This window comes from Aspergillus viridinutans, assembly GCF_018404265.1.
Source record: "Aspergillus viridinutans IFM 47045 DNA, scaffold_4, whole genome shotgun sequence".
Classification (NCBI taxonomy): Eukaryota; Fungi; Ascomycota; class Eurotiomycetes; order Eurotiales; family Aspergillaceae; genus Aspergillus; species Aspergillus viridinutans.
In genome coordinates, this window is record NW_025091220.1 from 2,422,602 (window position 1) to 2,442,117 (window position 19,516).

The window sequence follows — 19,516 nt, forward strand, 5'->3', positions numbered from 1 at the left end:
ATACGAGGATCCTGTACCGGCAAGTACCCTCTTGTATAGGGCTGGCATTTTCCATGCACTCGTGGCGTTGATACTCGTCCAAAGACAGACGGCCATCACGATGCATCGTTTGAGCCAGCATCTTTGTCTTGCTTCGACGGAGAATTATTAGTTCCTCTCAACCCCTCGCCTTGTTCCTGCCCGTCTTTGCTTTCTTCTGTGTTCACCGGATTTACGCCTTCGCGGTGACTGCCGCCATCAAACCCAGTGCCAGGTGTGTTTATTGAGCTAATGCCACTGGCCTCAGAACTCACAGATTGCCGTGCGGACGTATGTGATGCACCTGTGCGAACCATTCTCCCACTCTCCTGACTATTGCTCAATTCTAGATTCTGCAGCCGCTGCTCCAGAGGAATTTCGGGAGGATGCTCGTTCTCCCTCGATGTTTGGCGGAATCGTTGTTCCTGACGCCAGCGGTTACGCTTGATCCGCCGTCGTTCCCGTTGTTCATCCCTAGCACGACGGAACACATCCTTGAATGCTTTCTTGGTGGCTTTCACCTCCTCCTTCAGGGCACGTCTCTCAGCAGAGCTCCGCTGCTGCTCCTGCGGTGACTCCCACCGGCCCCAGCTGCCATGACAGTGCCCTTGCTGCCCATTTCTCCAATGGCCTCTTCCAGAAATGCGAGATTGGCGGCGGGAATCGCGCAAAACATCGAGCTGACGCCGAAGACCGACTGCCGCTTCGTATAGCTCACGGTCGTGATGGTTATTAAGAGATTGAAGCTGTGCTCGAACAGTCGCCAAATCGGTCGAACTGAGGTCAGACGTCGTCGATATCGAATCGATCGATGAAAAAGATGATTCAGATGAAACAGAGTCGACTGATGTTCTACGAGCAGGCTGAGTGACCGGTGGGGTCACGGGTTGAGTTGGCACCACATTCACTGGGGGGTAGCCATAGCCATGGGCGTAAAAGCCTTGAGCCTGTGGGTTGTTCGAGGCATATTCCACATGAGGAGGGCTGGACAGGCCGCCAAAAACGTCATCGAGCTTTCGACTGTTAAGTCCGGCCTTCTCCTCTATCCAGCGTCCATGAGCCATGGCTTGCTCTTCGACCTGCCTTCCATAATGTTGCGCTTGCTCCGTAATGCGCTCACTGTACTTCTGCGCATGCGACGCCAGCGACGATAACCAGCCAAGAGGACCACCTTTGGAGGTGCTTGAGTACGGATACTGCGGACCATACGAAGGATTGTTCCAGCCCCACGAGGAAGGCTGCTGATATTGTGAAGGCGGTTGAGGAGGGTAAGGATATGCATGAGGGGCAGGAGGAGGCGGAGGAGTATTAGGAACCATACCAGGGGGAAAGAAGGCAGGAGGACCATACGGCGGGTAGGGAGCAGGAGGCATCTGCGAATTTGGGTACGGGAACACCCCAGGTGCGTATGCACCGCTTGCTGGTGGTGCTGTCGGTTGCCCTGCGACCGTTGGCAACATGCCCGCGGAGACGGGCGCAGAATTTTCAGCGTCGTGTGCCTGTGTTGACCGGTTCGCCCGCGATGCCCTAGTCGCGGCAGGGTAACAACGAGGACACAATGGAGAGACCGGCGCATTCTCGGACTCCGTCACATAGATGAATTCGATGCGAGTTGCACGAGGCTCAAAGAAGCATTCGTTCCATTCCTCAATCACGGCTGCGATGCGCAGCCTGCGTTGCTCATCGGTCTCTTGCGGGCGATCTTTTCGATCCCTCTGTATCTCGGCTCTCAGCTGCCGAGGTAAGTGAGCGGACGATGCTGCGAGGCCCAGATGCGGAGGAAAAAGATATTTCAGAAACATGTCCCAGTCCTGCTGGGTGATCTCCGCCGTTCGAGAGCTCCAACACCGAGGACGACGGGGAAAGTCTTTAGATTGGCTCCGCGGGTAGATGGTCAGAAGGTGCGAGAGAGTAGGCCGTTCCTCGCCAAAATGAGTTGGAGGCCGCTCTATGAAGTAGCCTGTAGCGGATGCGAAGTTGGCTGGGAGGGCGAAAGACGCCGCTGAGGAACCATCGACGGAAGGTGCGGAGCCATCCCTGGATGCGATATCACTCAATGACGCTTCACCTCCGCGAAGGCGGAGAAAGCTACGAGCTGTCTCTGCTGACGCATTGTTATTTCTATTATTGACCGTCGGCGCGAGTAAGGGATCGACGGCGGAGTATGGCGGAGGAGCCTCGTCGGAATCCATCACAAGATTGTCGAATGATTGTCAACCGCAATGTTGTAGGCGACTCTACTGAAAACAATAGGCAGTGTTCTGATCAATGATCAAGCATCGCGCATTTGACTGATCATCGAGAGAATCTAAATTTCCCCCCAAACAGTGATGCCCGCGCGGCTTCAGACTGGGTGAGCACTGCGAAGGCAGCAGAATTAACAAAGGTCTGTGTCGAAGAAACAGTCAGCTCCTTGTGCATAGGCCACCCCCTACCGCTAATTGACTGATCCTGCCTCCTAACTCACAAATGTACAAAAACTTTCCGTAATAGAAGCCCCATAAGCAGGACTATGATGATGAAGCCGAAGCTTACAGCCCGAAAAGGCGGCGGAGAAGCAGAAAGAGTGCGTGCTGATCACGGGATTTGACGGCATGTGATTAACCGATAAGCATCATCGCATTCATAGCGATAAGTGGACAATAGAAACTCAGCGGGATTGGCAGTCTATCATTATGTTACAATATGTGCTTGGTATCGTAAAAGCTATCCAATGCTCCAAAACTCCCTGCCTTGCAATGCGGAATATCCAAAAGAGACTTGAGAGATCAACCAGTCGGATCTATTGCATTAATCCCAGGCGTCACCCCAACCATCATCTTCGCCCTCATCCTTGGGCTTCGTATCAATTTTTTTGGTGGGGGCTACCGGCGTCTTTGGTTTGGAAAGGTTGGTATGACTGGAGGTCCGAGTACCGATTGTGGTTGCGGCGGGCTTGCTCAAACCCTTGGTCAAGGGTTTCTTCGCTTTGGCCTTGGATTGTGCAGCCAACCACCCGGCAAAATCGGGCTCACCTCCATCGTCGAAAGGAATAGTGGCGGACTTTGGCGCCGGGGAGCTGGTGACAATTGGGGCACTGAACGGATCGTCGTCTTTCAATGCATTCTCCTCATCATCGTCATCAATAGCGCCCCAAGCTTCGTAGACATCGTCCGTTCCGTTCACTGTTACAGAGCTCGAAACCGGCTGGTCCGATAGAGATCGTCCTAGAGGTTGAGCCTCGCCACGTAATACTTTCTTAGGTAGATCCAGCTGCGTGGAGGGTGATGATCTTGTGGGGCGAGGAACGGATGCTGAGCGAGCAGCCTCCGTGTCGGCCAGTTTACTCGTACCCGTAGTTGGCTGTATCTCACCGTTCGCTGTCGTAAGTTTGTTGGTAAACGAGGAGATTGCCCACCCGGCCCAGGACTTATCATTTGACGTGCCAATTCGTGCAGCGTCCTTGGGTGTTTCTGCGCTAACAGTGGCTGGAATTACCGTATCCGCCATTGAGCTGCTGAAATTGCGAATGCGCTGTAGATACAAGTCTAGAGTTTTGTTCGCTTGGTCTCTCACCAGCCTAGGATATTCTGTCAGGGCCGACAATCAGGGTCGGAAAGGGGGATTAAAGACCGAGGACTCACTTCTCTTTATCTAGCAAAGAGGGACAAATAGCGGGAAGGACCTTCCCTGCGCAATCCTCCTCGTTGAAAAACTCGATTGTCGCAGCCAGCGCGAGCAAACCGGCATTGCGGGCATGGACGAAAGGATCTCGCAGCGATCGGGTGAACGCGGCAATGAGAACCTTTGACCGTGACTGCAGACGAGTTTTAGTACTTTCAACGTGCCAGAATAAGTGGCCATTTCCCACTTACACCTTGTCCGAGATGTTTCGCGATTTTACCCAAACAGATGGTCGTGTTGGTCCGAATACCTGGCTGTTCATCGTTTGCGGTTCGTGCGAGGAACTTCAGCAGGTCTCCATTAATAGTTCGGTCACTGAGTTTATTGACGACCGATAACACAGCTTTGACGGTCTGTTCTCGAACAACAGGCGCGACGTCTGTGAATCCCGACGTCTAGAAGATCAACGTCAGTCTCTGTCCGAGATATTGGAGTCTCCGCTCAAGCTCACCATCTGCGGGAAGATTTTGTCGTTTACGATTTTCTGCGGTAGGTTGTCAATCATTAATGGTAGGTTGTCGAGTAGACAGACCCGAAGGGCCCTATCAGGGTTGCCGAACAAGCGAACAATGACAGGCGTCAACTTGGAGCTGTATTCATCCGGTGACAGTTTTGTCCCGATCTTCAAAATAGCACTCAAGACCTTCGGGCCACCGCCCCCAAATTCGACTGACTTGAGCAATTCCGGCAGGACCTTCATCTTGAAGAATTCCTCGGGGAAATCGTCCGAAAGCTCATCAAGCTCACTGGCCAAGTCAGCTCACAACGTCTTACCGCAGCAGAATACACGATGTGCTTTGGACATACTTGATAAATTCCTCCCGCTCAGCATCGTTCTTAAGGCCCAGGCTCTCTATGTCGTCCGTCAACCGGATCAACGGTGTCTGAAAGAAACCACCGGTCTTCTTCCCTTGCTCAACAAAATGCGCCGCGCTCAATCGCAGTTTAGGATTGGCGGTGCAGAGACGTTTGTAGCTTTGATGCATGCTGGGTGGAATATTCGTCGTTTTGCCGACTTGGTCACCTCCCGCAAAACTGCCATTGAACACCTCGTATATCAGAATGCCAAGCCCATAAGCATCAACTGCTGCCAAGGGATGTCTCTTGATTATATCCCAGCCGCCCTTGACAACTTCGGGGGGAGTGTACCGAGCGGCGTCTGGTACGAGGCTACCGTATGTCTGCATTTCGCGTCAGCAAGTTCAGAGATCCCTCAGACTTGACCGGCAGTGATCGACTGACATATATCACCGCGTTCTCGTCGTTCATGGAACTCAAGACATCAAATCCTCCAAGCTTCCATTCACCACTCTCACTGGCGAATATTGAGGATGCCCTGACAATCCCATGAACGGAAGAGGCATCGTCATTGATGAATTTGAGGGTAGACTATAAGAGCGAGGCAAAAGCACAATTCAGCAATTATGTCGAGACACAAATTTTGGATTCTGGCACTTACAGCCACTGTATACAGCCCCCATATTGATGTTTCCCTGCTCAGACTTCGGCGCTTGACATGCCAGGACAAAGGAACAACCCGCTCGGTCACGATGTAGATGTTGGTATCTGTCTATATTCTGTAAGTATATACGCGCCTAGTAGAAAAGGACCGTCCCGCATCATGTCCTGTGATGAGTGCGCCCAAGGATTCCTAGTACCTCGATAGTGTCCAGCACTTTTATTACCCCGGGATGTCTCAAGGTCCGCGATTTACGCACGGCATTTTTGGCCAACGGGGTGCGAGAATTATTTGAAGAGATATCGAAGGTGAATACGCTGCACGGGGAGCCGTCTTCCTTTATAGACAGCCCATTGTAAGTGAGCTATAATTTCAGCGTCTCGGGGAGTATCATACCCGTTTGGTAGCATTATGAAGGGTCCAGATTGAGTCTGAGATGTCGACTCTGTCGCCGAGCGAATAAGGGAATGAGCTGCCTTTTGCGATCGCAGATGCGACGGCTGACTTGAGGAAATCCATGGCGGAGAGACGGAGCCAAGGTGTTTTGTTATGTAGGAGGATCAGTTGTTCGGATGCACCCAGGAGCTTCAGCGCCGGGATGTCAGACGTTTCAAGTTAATGGTAATTGCTCAACTCCCTGACAGCCCCTGTTAGAGCGACTCGAATGTGGTAATCGGTTTGAAAAGGACACCCCGTCCACTGGAGTCTTGCAACTTCGCGAGAATGATGGGAGACGAGACACTGATCGATTATTTGGCCAGAATTGCCCTCGGTATACCCCGCCCCAATACGGCTTAGGGCGATCGTTACTCCGTGCCTAACTACAATACAAAACACTCCTCCGCCGCCATCTCTCCAGCTCCATGCGCTTCTTCCTTCTCTCAACACGGCATTTGCTTCAACTTCTACGGCTCTAATGAGAACCAGCGGGCTGTACAGCTTTCGTGTCTTTACACGGGGCTTTTCCTATTTGATCGCATACTGATGATTTATTTACAACCCATACAGCCACTTTCTAAGCTTCTATCGCGACAATCCGTCAGAATCAATTTCGCCTTCCTTATCTACTAATCGGTACGTCCTTCCAAGCGCCCCTCCTTTCTCTAACACTTTGCTTCCCAACTCCCTCACCACTACGCATCTCCAGTGATGTGACACTGGTAAAAGGTCAGACCGCGTTATCCCAGAGCACGCGCTGCATCCCCCGCCGAAGGTACCCCCGTCTCAATGCGAGAATAAATGCTCGACCTGGGAACTGCGGAATCCCCCCTCCAAGATGCATCGAGAACAGGCGGCCATCTGTCCAAGTCCTCAACTCTTCACCCTTCGGGCTCGTTCAGCCAAACAGGCACATGATTTTGTAAAAGGCACACGAGGTCCTGGCCGCGAGGCTCACGGCGTTGTTTACCTTGGAAAGACATGTGCACATCAAATCAGTAATATGGCGCCACATACTGGGGTTCCTGGTCCGCTTCGTCTCCATGAGGAACTTCAGGAACCAATGGCTGTGGCAAACATATCCTTGGCGGGGTATCTCTACCCTTGCGACTCCCAGTCACTGTTTGAATGGACGAGGGGCACGGAGAAGTCGGATCGAAATGAGGGCGTGGCACGGTGTGAGCTGTTTCCGGTGCGGAGTCGTGGAATTCGCTGTTCCCAGGCCGCTGATATTTCTTCGATGTTATTGAGTGGGAGCCATGGTACCGCGGCTGCATCGTCGTCGCTCTTGGTTGAATGAAGACCGCAATATAAACTGAAAAGACCTGAGGAGATGCTAGTGGTGTTCATTCTTTACATCAGACCCTCATACGAGCAAGACAAAACTCGATGCTAACTTCGGACGATAGGTTTTCCGGAACACCGTTCAACTCCTCGTCTTAGTTCTCACAGTGATCATGTCATCCCTTACTATTTTGTGTGATAGCTAGTCTTTATGTCCCCTCTCGGATCCCTTTCCACCTCTATATAATGAATTTGGTTTCAAGATGGAGAATTCGAGTAGTCCAGTTTCCTCCGCGAGGCCTCAAGAGTGGCTGACACGTTCTCGACGCGCCCTTCCACATTCCCTATTCGTTTACCACAGCAGCTTAGATGAGAACGTCAAAGAAGTAGAAAAGCAGGCAAAATCAACAACTTAAGAAGACATAAAAGAATCTCCAGAACATGATTGGCTTATAAAATTTCCAGCGGCAGGCATCTACCGCGAGGTCACAAGTACCTAGAATTGACGACTTTCATCTTGTATCCATCCGCGTAGGCCTTCAAATAGCACAGCATCTGTCTGTTCCACAGGCAAGCGCCAAAGTATATCACTTCGTCAACAGTACCTCTAAAGGGGATGAAACTCGGACTTTAACGTTGAAGACACTTCCGCGTTTCTCATATAATCACTTCCTGCGCGGATGCGAGACCGGAACTGAGGGAAATCCCAGGAGGACATCAAGACGCTGACCGCGTGATCGTCAGCATCAGCGACTCGAGCATACGGCTTCCACAGGGTACATACTACATAACAATTAGGGTTTCAGAATTTGCCCACCTGAAGGATCTTACCACTGGCAGCTTTCGACGATGAACCAGATGTACAGAAGTGGTTCGGCAGAAAACCCGGGATGAGGGAGGGCAAAGGTTCCACCACCAAACAGGAAGCCTCACATCAACTGTAAGGGAGGTTGAAAGGCTCGACAAAGGCCCAGTGGCGGTGACCTGTTGATGCTGCCACTTCAGCAAGATTGTATGTCTCGAACGTCAACGACGGAGATGTTGACATTGCTCATTTCACTTCATCTGTAGCCTCAGGTTGGGGGTTTGAGGATACAGCCGAAGGGGGCTGAGAAGACATTTGAGGTGGCATCTGAGGCATCTGGTTAAATCCGCTGCTCGGCGTTCGATGTTGATGAGGTGGATAATGATGGCTCTGATGAGGACTAGACTGGAAATGCGGTTGCTGCTGAGGATAATTACCACGAACGGGAGGCACTATTGAAAGTTAGACAACCTAGCTGGGCCCAACAACTGCAAAAACATACTATGACCTGGCTGTTGAGAAGCGTACACGGGCTGCCCGTGTTGTCCCGGCGACATGAACATGACCGGCTGAGGGGGCTGCCCCGGCTGGGAATTCTGATGCATCATCATGGGGGCACCGCGGCTAGGGCTTGGGTAGCCACTGTGGGGTTGCGGAGGAGGGGCGTGCTGAGGGTATGCGTGACCTGGGTTTGGAGAATACATCTGCATCTGAGGAGCATAGGGCGTCATGCCCTGCGGACCGCCCATGTATGGCCCGCTCGAGGGCTGCTGCACCATCATCGGGGCACCCATGCCTGTCTGAGGGTTGACAAACTGAGGTGCTCCCGGAAAATGCCTGAGATGAGATGATTGCGGACCTCCTTGGTTCACATAGAACTGTGGGACAGGCTGTCCAAACGCAAGCTGGGCATGCGGGGCCATAGGAGATGGGTACCCGTGCTGCAATCTCGGTGAAGGGAAGATCTGAGATGTCGATGCCGACATCTGCATACGGTGATGATCCTCAAAATGGCCTGGGCCAGAACCATGATGCTGTTGAGGGTGCAGGTTGTGAGGACCATGGGGAGGGCCGGAGGCAGGAGGCATTCCCGGGGTCGACTGTTGAAATTGGAAAGACAGCTGGGGCTGGTGAGGAACTTGAGGAGTGGAAGACGAGCGGCTTTGAGGAGAAATGGATGGCAGAGCAACGGGCTGCTTGAACATCTGGACATAAGTCTTGTCCTCGTTGGCCGGAGCTACATCCCAGGTAGGAAGGGTCTTGTAAGCCGGAGGAATGCCTCCATTGAAATTATAGGCCTTATCGGATTGCTCCGCGCTCTCCTTCTTCATGCGCTTAATAGGGTTGAACTGGTCATTGATTGACGGTCGGTCAGAGATCGGCCGTGGCTTCTTCGCGCCAAAGAAGACAGAAGGGCTTGTAACGCGGGAGACAGAGCGGCCCCTAACAAATGGCGATGGGCTGGACGAGGCGCCGGGGGTAAAGGTACTCGCAGCCGGATTTGGCTTGAATTCCAGGGCTTTCACGTTAAACTTGCTTGAAACAGCAGAGGTAGGCGTCTGCGTCTTATTCGGGCTGGATACGCCAGGGTGATCTGCCGCAGGGCCACTAGGAGGAATGCGAACCTCCTGGATCGGCAAAGGCGTGGGCACAGGCGCCATTGCCGCTCCCTTCCGCTGTTGCAGGTTATCAGCCAGTCGGTGACTGAGCATACCAGTGCCCGGCCGACCTGGGTGCATTCCTTGGTGTGGGAGCCGCCCAGCGGGTCCAGCCTGCGGGCCGGTGGGAGGGTACATCTGGCGACCGCGAGGATAATTGGGGCGATCGGGCTGCGTAGTGGTCTGCACTGTCCCACTGACACGAGCCGTGGGCTTCTGCTCCGTAACTCCTGAGGCAGTCTTTGGAGCTACCTTTTCCTCAGCTTGTTGTTGAGCTCTCTGAATAATTTCCTCCTGCTTCTGTGGGTCTTTCGCAAGAATAGGTACCAGGTCCTTGGGGACAGGTGTAGCAAGCTTGAAGTTCTTTGAGAATTTCATCAACTCGTTCAGCTTCACCGTCCGGTCATACGATGCCTGGTTACGGCGCCGCTCTTGCAATTTTAGTTTCTCACTGTTGGCAAACTGACGGAAATGGTCTAGAACCTCAGCTTCCACATTTGCTGAAGCATTTTCAGCCGCGGGCCGTTTTGGAGCTAACGGGACAGATGAGGTAGCTTTGATTGGAACCGACTTTTGTTCCGATTCAGCGACCGTCGTGGTCGCCATTGCATTCGACCTTGGTTGAGTTTTGACTGTTTCCTTGGACTGGACGGGAGCCGGAGCTGCATCTTTTGGAGTCGCAACTGTCTGTTTCACAGTAGAACTGGCCTCGGGGGTTGCAACAGGCTGAGCAGCGGGCTGCGCAGCGGCTTGTCGGCGTGCCGGCGGAGTGTATTTGTTCGGCTGTCCTGAAACAAGCGGCGGAAAGCTCTTCTCATCGCGGCGGACGCCGCTATATTTGTCTTCCTCGTCCAACCCACTGTCGTCGACCGGAACCAAGCCTCTTTCCTCTCTGACATGAACGTTGTCAACATTGGTACCCTCGATCTCACGAGCGATACGAGCAGCCTCTGCCTCTCTTTGTTTGTATGAAGGATCGGAACGGTCTATTCGAGTGGTGTAAATATGCTCGTCATAGCTGCTAGTGGCGCCAAACAGCCTTTCGTTGGTCTCGAATTGATCCCATCCAGTCGTATCGTTTGTACTTTCAAGGGACATGTCAACCTCGGTGTCAGCTGCAGGCTCCCATCGTTTCAGAGTTCGTTCACGCATCGCGAAGTTTCCTGAAATATCGGTATCCGTCTTGAAGCCACTTGAAGCACCTGAGGCTTATCAGCAAGGAACATTTTTATTGTGACTAGTATTAGGGAAGAAGTAGAAATGGTGGCATACCATTGGGCGCCTTGGCTGTGACTTCTGCAGTCGAAACATTGGACACGGCAATATCGACCACATCCTTGACATCAAAAGACATGCTGTGATCTGGCGCAGTGCCCAGAAAAGGGCTGACGACATCGCTCACACCATTGGCTCGTTGATGGTCTTGTTTTGCCGGCCGTTGGACCATCTTGAGAAGAATGGAAGAGTCGTGAGCTTCGAGGGAGGAGGAAGAGAAAATCCCAGTGAATCTCTCTCCGCTTCTTGTAGTGATAGTAGCATCAAGTCCCTAGATATAATGAGCGTCCCATCCCTAATGTCCGGTTATGTTTATGATCATGGGGCGACAAGCTTACAATGAAGCTAGTGAGCAGAAAGATGAGGCGGTCATGAGCATGCTGGTCGGGCGTGTTTGATTCTCTCGAAGTGGGTTTGGGAGATATGGAAGGTTTGGGAGTCATGTTTCCGTTGTGTGGTGAATACGAGGATCTCTGGGTGATTGGATTTGTGCCCTGCGTCCAAGCCTTTTGAGAATTGCTGCGTCTATGAGGGAGTGTTAGCAAACCATGTCTATCCTTCGAAAGGCGATTGAGCCTAAAGTTGCATTCAAGCACCATTGTGCTCGAAAAGATTTGAGAAGGAGGATGGGGAGGGGACAGAGGGCATGACTTGATGGCAGTAAAGTGCACAATCAAATATAGAGAGGGCTCCGGGGAACAATACTGCGAGGAKACCGGCGGTGAAACGAAACAACATGAGAACAAATGATCGTTATGGACCAGATTAGGAGCGATTCAGACAACATACCTAGCACCGCCATCAAAAGGGCTTCCGGATTGTCGCCGACCACCATCCGATATCTTAGAGCTTGTAGTCCTTAAAGACGGTCTGCCAGTAGGATTCTGCGAAGATGCATTGACAGCATTACCAGAAGCATTGCTGGCAGCTGACACAGAGTTGACGGTGGAAGCCATCGTCAATCAAAACAGAGCCCGCGCCGTGAAAATCAGTACGACGCAAGGCTAGAGAAAGTATAAGTCTTGAACAGGCACGAAGCCACAGCACAGCGGCTGCACTGACAAGGCGACGAAGGACAGCTAGCGAATTAGGACGGTGGTGACGCGGGGAAGGAAACAGCAAAGGGAGAAAAAAGAAGGGTCGAAGCAGCTATCGAAGGGGAACGGAAGCACGGCGCTTCGACCAGCGATAGGAAAAATTCGAAAAGTGTAAAAGAGGGAGAGAAAAAAATTATTCAAGGTGTAGGAAGAAGAGGGGAAGGAGGGTGAAGGTGAAGGAGAGGGTGGTGGTGTGTTTAGAGTCTAGATGAAGGAGGTGTGGTAATGAGGTCCAGTAAGGTTGTGGTAGTACAGAGTACCTACGGAGTACTAAGGTAAGGTAAGGTAAGTAGGTGCGAAGGGTGGGAGCATGGAGTGTAAGGCACCAAGGCGCCAAAATTCTGTACTGGTGAGACTTCACTGCGCTGCGCACACACTACTATTCTAGGTAGCCTCCTAGTATTCTCTCCCGGATTACCTTAGACCCAGAGAGCTCCGAAGGCCAAGCTCCTTCCACTCCGCTAGGAATGAAAATGATGACGGTGGATAGTTTCACCACCGTTCCAGATACGTAAGGCATGATGATGACACCGGCAAATCTTGAGGGGTCTGGAATGGAAAATAAGCATAAAGTATCCTTGGTTGATTGCTAATAGATAGGCGGTCTTCTCAGGACTACCTCATACGATATAAATCACTTACTCCAGAGTCCCTAAGGGTCTCTCTTTGGTCTCCACACTCAGTGGGCAAGTAGTGAGAATGAGAATAGTGTGATCCTGAGAGGGCTGTGGATGCCTGAACAGTGGCTACTATAACTTTCCATACAATGACCTTCTCGTTTGGGGAGTCGGATGGAGCTTTTTTGCTAAACTGCGATTGATGTTTTCAAATTATACAAAGATAGATTTCATACCTATACTAACCTTGGAACCATACAGAGTACCTTATATTTCTCTGACTTGCGATCAATACATACCTTAGACTACCTAATAACTGAAAGGGCTGATAATTCAAGTCATGTGTGCCTGCCTCGCTAAGTAAGGTACTTCCTTTGCACTATTTACTCAATCCTACCGTAAGCTCATTTAGGTAGGTACGGACTACTCGCATTTTGTAATCCAGTCTCCATGTCGACAATCTGTTGCTACTTCACATTTGTACAAGGAGTAGATTTGTTTCAATAATAGGTATCATCTCGTCATTTTCCGCCTCACGAGAGCAATACCTTACGTATATCCATACAGAGGAAGAGCATATTCAGGGTGTCTGTAATAAATGTAAGATGACAAGGCCATATACAGGTAGGTACCTCACTCTGAACTACATGTGCTATCTCCACCACATACATATTGGTCGTATGCTAAATAAGAGTCGCCTATGAAAGTACTCCGAATGGTCTTACACTTATAAAGATTGCCCTTATGGAGTGATAGACTACAACTCTCGCAAGTCTGCTTTGAATTTGCTATCGTCATTGTCCTTGCGTGGAAGAAAGGCGGAGGCTGGTGTCTTAAAAGCTCAGGGCACCTCTTGAAGCACCCAATTCTAGTACTTCGGTAGTGTCTGAAACGGATGAGTTACCTAGGCTGATATCAGTGGCCTCAGGCAAGGGTCATGTCCTTGAGAAGCGCCTAATCATCAACCGTCCCAGTAATTTAACCACTAAAATCCACAAGATCGGAACTTAGTCTACCTTACTATCTTCGATAAATTGACTAATGTCACTCTACAAGATAGGTGCGCCGTGCGGACTTACGGCCCAAGACGACGATCAGCAGTGATCAAAGTCCACCATTGAGAACAATCTGCTTATCCACCACAAGTGGTGGCTGGTACGATTTCTGGGGCTTGTTTGTCTCACTCTTACACTTCCCTTGACTTTCTTTCCTTCATCTTCGCGTAATTACAGTGTTCCAGTGACTTTCTCTCCCTTCCCATCTCGCGCCCTCTCCAGGTGTCAGTTGGCCCCCTCCCTTTCCCTTTCGGCGACCCGGGTTTGTTCCTCCAACTTCACCGGAATACCGCCCTGTCGCCCGTGCTGTTTAAAGAAAGGCCCTCCCACGGTGTCCCCGCGAATGCAACCTACCTTAAGCGGTTCGTCTCGCTCCCAGCGAAGTCCACCTCGACACGTTCCCGCTGGGTCTGCGAGCAGTGCCGATTCCGCCATGACCTCGCAATCTTCCGCACCACGCAGTTCGTCCAGCTCAGGCAGGTCTCAGTCGTCAAGGACTGTTGTGGTAAGCTTATCGCCCCCCCCTGTTGTGCTTTTCGACGCTTCAAAGATACAGGTTCTGTTTCTTGTTTTTCGGCCTTGTTTATGCTAACGACGCTTTCGCTGTTCAAATCCTCACAGCCCGATAGACAAATTTCCCAAATCGAGAAAAGTGTCACCCATCTCCTTGTCGCTACAAAACAACTGCTGGAGACCTTGACTCAATGGTCTCGAAGACAGGCGTCCGAGAACGAAGTCTCAGACGTCTACGTGCGACTGGGTTATGAATTTAACCTAGCCTGCCGCGCCTTCAATGCGATTGGTGTTGATACCTCCGACTTGGGCCCAGTGCCTGACCTCCTCCGCACAATCCTCGAAGATACACTGAGCCAGGAGGCGTCTCCCCAGAGCCTCGATCGATATCTGCCTCGTATTCGTGACATAATTATCAACCTCCTCCATGGTCTCAAGAAGAAGCAGGCTCGCTTGCGCTCGCGGCAGCAAAGGGAAGAAAGCCGCCCCTTGCCTGGCCGGCAGGCAAGCTCGGGGAGTGCCGTCATAAACCAGATGTATGAGGAAGCCACAGCCACTGCCAGTTCGCCGAAAAGGCCAGGTAGTCGTCGGCATGGAAGCAATGGCTCACTCGAAGACCAGCCCGGCGGGGCTCATGCTGGTTCTACAGCGCAGCCTTCGAGCGACACGAGGGGTACTAGCTACTCGGAGAGAGAAGCATCAAGACGAGAGGCGCAGCAGATCCTATCTCAGCCATCGCAACCCGAGACCGAAACTTCCTCAAGGGTAGCCATGCCTTCACCCGACTTCTCTGGTTATCCTACTCCCCCCCCTCCGCCCCCTCCCCCCAAGCAGGACGATGCTTTGGGTGCCCTCCAAAGAAGTGGAGAACTGGAAAGACGAGCCTCGCGGCGGTTTTCTGCCTACCAGATACAGAAACATTTGGGAGCATCGACAAATGGTGTCCCCGTTCTGCCAACCCAGAATTCTCCTGTCCCAAATCGCGGTCGTGATGTCCGCGAATCTTTGAATGCAGTACGCTTGCGAGGGTCTTATGCGCACGGGCGACAACGATCGACGAATCGTCCGCAAGATGCGGTTACCCCAAGCAAAACAACTGCGAAGCCATTGCCATCCTCACACCTTGCCCAAGGAGGAGAGGACGAGCTCAACAAGGCTCGCACCGCATCCCCGACACAGTCTCAGGCAAATGCTTCGGTTGTATCCCAAATACGTCCGGAGAAAGCGCCACACCGGTCTGAAGCTGGTACGATCGATGGCCCTACAGTCGCCGGAAAACAACCTGGGCTGCCTCAGTCTGCCGAGGAACCATCCCTGGCGGAGGCATTTGAACCGACCAAGGATTCTTTCATACCCAATGAAGGAGCAGCCCCGGGCACACCAAGCTCAACCATCCAACGACCGTCTACCGGTGTATCAACGCCACCGCAGTCCTCGCAGTTTGCAACTGATCAGCCGTCCCCCGGAAAAGAGCTTACCCTATTTTTACAGTACAAAAGCAAGATCAAAAAATATGTCCTTCCGGAAGGCTACAGCGGGTTGACGATCGGAAGACTGCAGCTTGCGTTCATTGAGAAATTTGCATGGAACACACACAACAACGGGGTTGATCTGCCAGAGATCTATATTCAAGACCCGATCTCTGGGGTGCGGCATGAATTGGAAGATTTGAATGACATCAAAGATAGATCGGTCCTTGTCTTGAATGTGGATATACTTGACGAGGTCAAGAAGCATTTCGATGATGAGCTTGGCGGAGTTCGTCGTCTGATTGAAGGCGTGAAAGGTTCTCTTGAAGGACAAGAAAGTATCATCCAGCGCGTGTCAGACCGTCAGTTAGAGGCCGCGAAGGAGATTGCTCGCCTGGCCGCCGCGCCCCCCGTCTCAATTCCCACTTCTCTTCCAGATGGAACCGCTCGGAAGGGCCCTATTACTGGAAGTAACGGCCAACTGGCTGAGCTTCAGAGTCTGAAGCGTGATCTTGCAGTGCTACGGCAGACATACTCGAATTTCTCGTCGGATATTGCTAGCTCGATGAATGCGATTCGCGCTAAGGCAAATGGTGTGAAATCTGCAGCGACAGATGTTGCCGTGCCGTCTTATGAAGGTGATGCTGGTCGTGCCCGTGTCAACGCCGGCAAAAAAGAACTCGCAGATGAGTCGGAACGACTCGTTGGGCGGGTCGACGACCTTCAAGATCTGGTTGAAGATCTTCGTAAAGACGTGGTATCACGTGGAGTCCGACCCCTCCCAAGGCAGCTAGAAAGCGTCAGCAAAGAAATTAGCGCCGTCACTAAGGAGATGAAGAAGATGCAAGAATTCCTGAAACGGGAGAAACCGATCTGGACGAAGATTTGGGAGAAGGAGCTCCAGCTTGTGTGTGAGGAACGCGATCAATTAACCATGCAGGAAGATCTGGCTGCGGATCTCGAAGATGATCTCGAGAAGGCCGCTCAGACTTTTGCTCTAGTTGAACAGGCTACCAAACAGCAGGCGTTGCAGCAGAATGTCAACGGAGGCGTCACTCTGCGAAACACGTCGCGCAACGTGGTTATTGACACAGCGATCGACCCCATGAAGGCGAAGGATGACGTTCTGGGTGAGGTTCGCGCACTCCAGCCTAATCATGAATCTCGATTAGAAGCGATCGAAAGGGCAGAAAAAGCTCGACAGAAGGAACTCGAGAATCGTCGGATAGGACTTTTCCAGAAAGAGCTTGGGGCGTTTGTTCAAGAGGGAAAGCTGAAGAAGAGCGGCGGCGTGGAAGAGGCTGAGCGACAACGTCGAGTCAAAGACGATCGCATACGGAAGGAGGTCTGGGAGAGACAGCAAGCCCGAGCAGCGGAAATGGAGAAGGCAGAAGCGGAATCGGCAGCGGCAGCTTCTGCCCAACCCGAGCAGTCAGACCAGCCCGAACAGGCTGAGCAGCCGTCAATCAAAGATTCGACAGAAGACAACACTGAAGCAAGCGCCGACAATGGAGACTCGACGAGCAAGAGCGAGGAAAAGACAACACCTTCGACACTGGCTTCGGCGTCAGAGTTAATCAACGGAGAGGCAGAAGATACCAAGGACGACGAGCCAACGACAAGTGAAGGGGCAGTGGACTCGTCAACATAATAACACCTGTTGTTTGTCTACTTTCTACGCCACTGAGCACGTCAAACGGCCTCGTCTACCCCTTCCAAGTCTCTTCGAGAGCCGTTGGCCGCACCAAAGCGGCTCGTTTTGCGATTTTTGTTTTATCTTTTCATTCTTTCTCTTCCCTTTCCCCTTCCACAGTCATCTCATCGCACTTTGTTCTTATCATGCCAGTACTCTGTCTATCCAAGTTCCTCTGTGTTTTTCTCCCTGTCATTACATTGTTCGAAAGCGTGAGCATTGCATGTTGCTGACGATACCCCTGCCCTCATACGGCGTGTTATGACCCTTGTGACGATGCTATTGTCCTGCATCCTTTGACATATTGCAGCTTCCAGTAATTTATACTACCTCAGCGAGGAATAGAATATGTGCATACTCCGAAAGACGTATTGACCTGCCATGGGCAGTTAAGGAAGAAAATCTCTCGTAATCCCAATACATACAGACGTTCATGGATTTGATACTACATAAAAGGCGGTGAGTAATGATTCTCTGTATTGCCAGCAGAATCAGGTGTTGAGAACTTGAGTCCCCCAGCCACATGTTTATTTTTGAGGAGTATTTTCATGTTTCAAGCCTGCCGTGCTCTGTTATTTTGCTTCTTTTCTTTTATACTAATGAGGGCCCTATATCGACTTTTATGACTTGAGAACCACTGTATCTATTGTTGTCAAGCCTCTGTTTTGGCTGATTCTCGACTGCCATTCTATTTGCCGACCTTATCGATAGGCACCTGAAAGCCAGGTTAAGCTATATACCTGTGCAGGCTGTTCTTGACCGACGACGACATTGTCGCTTTGTAAGATGTTTCCATCTGCTTCTTAAGACTAAATGAATGATACTAACCGAGTCAAAGCTACAGAGGGTACACGGATCGATGTGGCCCATCCGTTTCATAGTCTGGGCCCTAGTACCTGCATCGCTTCCAGTGCATGCCCTCTCAGTGAATGGCAGCTCATCGTCAATTCCTGTCATCAAGGATGTCTCCCGACAGAGTGACGACTTGCAGCCTGATCTCGCAAGGGCAGTCATCCGCGGTGTCAAGAAGATGTCCGAGGATGAGGGGGAGAAGTTCTTCTTTGATTATTGGGACTTTGAAAGGGCAGACGAGGTTGCCCTGACCACGAACGAGACGTATAGCTCTCAAAGCTACGAAACCCCCGAGGCACCAGACATTCAGCCTCGGGCATATCCATTTCGGCGGTCGGTGCCGACTAATATGGGCTTCAGCCCGCTGATTGGGCGAGATTTCAAATGCCCGACTGGCACTTTCGCTTGTACGGCGATTGACCGGCCGAACAGCTGTTGTGGCGCTGGAGATACCTGTGTGCTGGTCCAGGACACTGGGTTGGGTGACGTAGGGTGTTGTCCTCAAGGCCAGACTTGCTCTGGCGTCATTGGATCCTGTCAGGAGGGTTACAAGAGCTGCCCGGCTTCCTTGGGAGGCGGTTGCTGTATTCCTGGCTATGAGTGTGTCAGTGGCGGGTGTAAGTTTCAGGTTGCTGACTCTGCGGGTCGGACTGAGTTTTATCTGCGTGATAGGCTTATTGACGTTTATTTGCACAGGTGCCTACGTCTTCACGGTGACGGTGACCTTGAGCTCCACCGTCATAGTGTCCACTGGTACTCGAACCGTCCCTCCAGTGACAACCCAGTCCTCGAGCAGCAGTAGTAGTAGCAGTAGCAGCAGTAGCAGCAGAACAACAACACAATCCACAGGCGGACTGACGCCTCCAGCTCGACCTACCAGCCTCTCCACCGCCACCACCTCCCAGAGCAGCCAGACAGGCTCAATCTGCCCAACCGGGTTCTATGCTTGTTCTGCTTATTATGAAGGAGGCTGCTGCCGCACAGGACGAGACTGTGATACTACGTCCTGCCCTGCGAAGGCATCGTCGACCATCACATCGGACGGTCGTACCATCGTGGTGCCAGCCCAGACGACCACCGCGGCCAGCGGGACGGGACGATGCGCCAGTGGCTGGTTTAGCTGTGCAGACACTGTGGGTGGAGGATGCTGTCCAACTGGGTATGCATGTGGTTCCAGCTGTACCGCTGTATCAAGTGTATCTGCTAGCGGAACCCTGGCCAAGAGCCAGCCAGAGAATGCAGCCAGCCGACACTCGATCACGGCGATATGCACAATTGGTGCTCTAGGGATGATGATGATACGGGCGATATAGACTCCCTGATGACTGAATGTGTTTATGACGATGATAACAATGACACCGGATAATGACAATAACAATAGAATGCTATATTATATGGTCCCGTAAATGTCTTTACTCCAAAGTAACAGTTAACGGCTCTTATATCGGGTAAATGAATGCGGAAAATCAAACCCCGTGGGGCGGTTCCTGGAGGACGGCACGTGGGGCCAGCGAAATATTACCCGATTGGGACGACACCCGGTGAGCGAGCACCGACACTCTCCGACACCGCAGAACCTCCGTTTACTATCTTCACCATTGCTTCAGGCTCAAGGTTGCG

The 19,516-nt window shown here is 51.8% G+C and overlaps 5 protein-coding genes across 5 annotated transcripts; 2 read left to right on the top strand and 3 right to left on the bottom strand.

Annotated features, from left to right (window-relative positions):
• Positions 1-95: 95 nt before the first annotated feature.
• On the bottom strand, positions 96-2,210 carry Aspvir_006797 (uncharacterized protein; the record flags this gene model as incomplete). The annotated part of the gene is made up of 1 exon (XM_043269987.1): positions 96-2,210. The coding sequence occupies one exon, from the start codon at positions 2,208-2,210 to the stop codon at positions 96-98; it is 2,115 nt and encodes a 704-aa protein (XP_043125922.1).
• A 598-nt stretch (positions 2,211-2,808) lies between these two features.
• On the bottom strand, positions 2,809-5,659 carry Aspvir_006798 (COPI-interacting protein CEX1; the record flags this gene model as incomplete). The annotated part of the gene is made up of 9 exons (XM_043269988.1): positions 2,809-3,577; positions 3,642-3,814; positions 3,873-4,076; positions 4,133-4,427; positions 4,489-4,862; positions 4,924-5,070; positions 5,141-5,251; positions 5,340-5,477; positions 5,537-5,659. 9 exons carry the CDS (start codon positions 5,657-5,659, stop codon positions 2,809-2,811), a joined length of 2,334 nt encoding a protein of 777 aa, XP_043125923.1.
• A 2,254-nt stretch (positions 5,660-7,913) lies between these two features.
• Positions 7,914-11,556, bottom strand: Aspvir_006799 (putative PAB1 binding protein (Pbp1); the record flags this gene model as incomplete). Its single annotated transcript, XM_043269989.1, has 5 exons — positions 7,914-8,119; positions 8,170-10,527; positions 10,598-10,871; positions 10,939-11,125; positions 11,390-11,556. 5 exons carry the CDS (start codon positions 11,554-11,556, stop codon positions 7,914-7,916), a joined length of 3,192 nt encoding a protein of 1,063 aa, XP_043125924.1.
• Positions 11,557-13,802: 2,246 nt separating this feature from the next.
• Positions 13,803-17,002, top strand: Aspvir_006800 (formin-mediated actin nucleation enhancer; the record flags this gene model as incomplete). Its single annotated transcript, XM_043269990.1, has 2 exons — positions 13,803-13,874; positions 13,991-17,002. 2 exons carry the CDS (start codon positions 13,803-13,805, stop codon positions 17,000-17,002), a joined length of 3,084 nt encoding a protein of 1,027 aa, XP_043125925.1.
• A 901-nt stretch (positions 17,003-17,903) lies between these two features.
• Aspvir_006801 (putative GPI anchored protein) lies at positions 17,904-19,209 on the top strand (the record flags this gene model as incomplete). Its single annotated transcript, XM_043269991.1, has 2 exons — positions 17,904-18,513; positions 18,593-19,209. The coding sequence occupies 2 exons, from the start codon at positions 17,904-17,906 to the stop codon at positions 19,207-19,209; spliced, it is 1,227 nt and encodes a 408-aa protein (XP_043125926.1).
• Between the last annotated feature and the right edge of the window lie 307 nt (positions 19,210-19,516).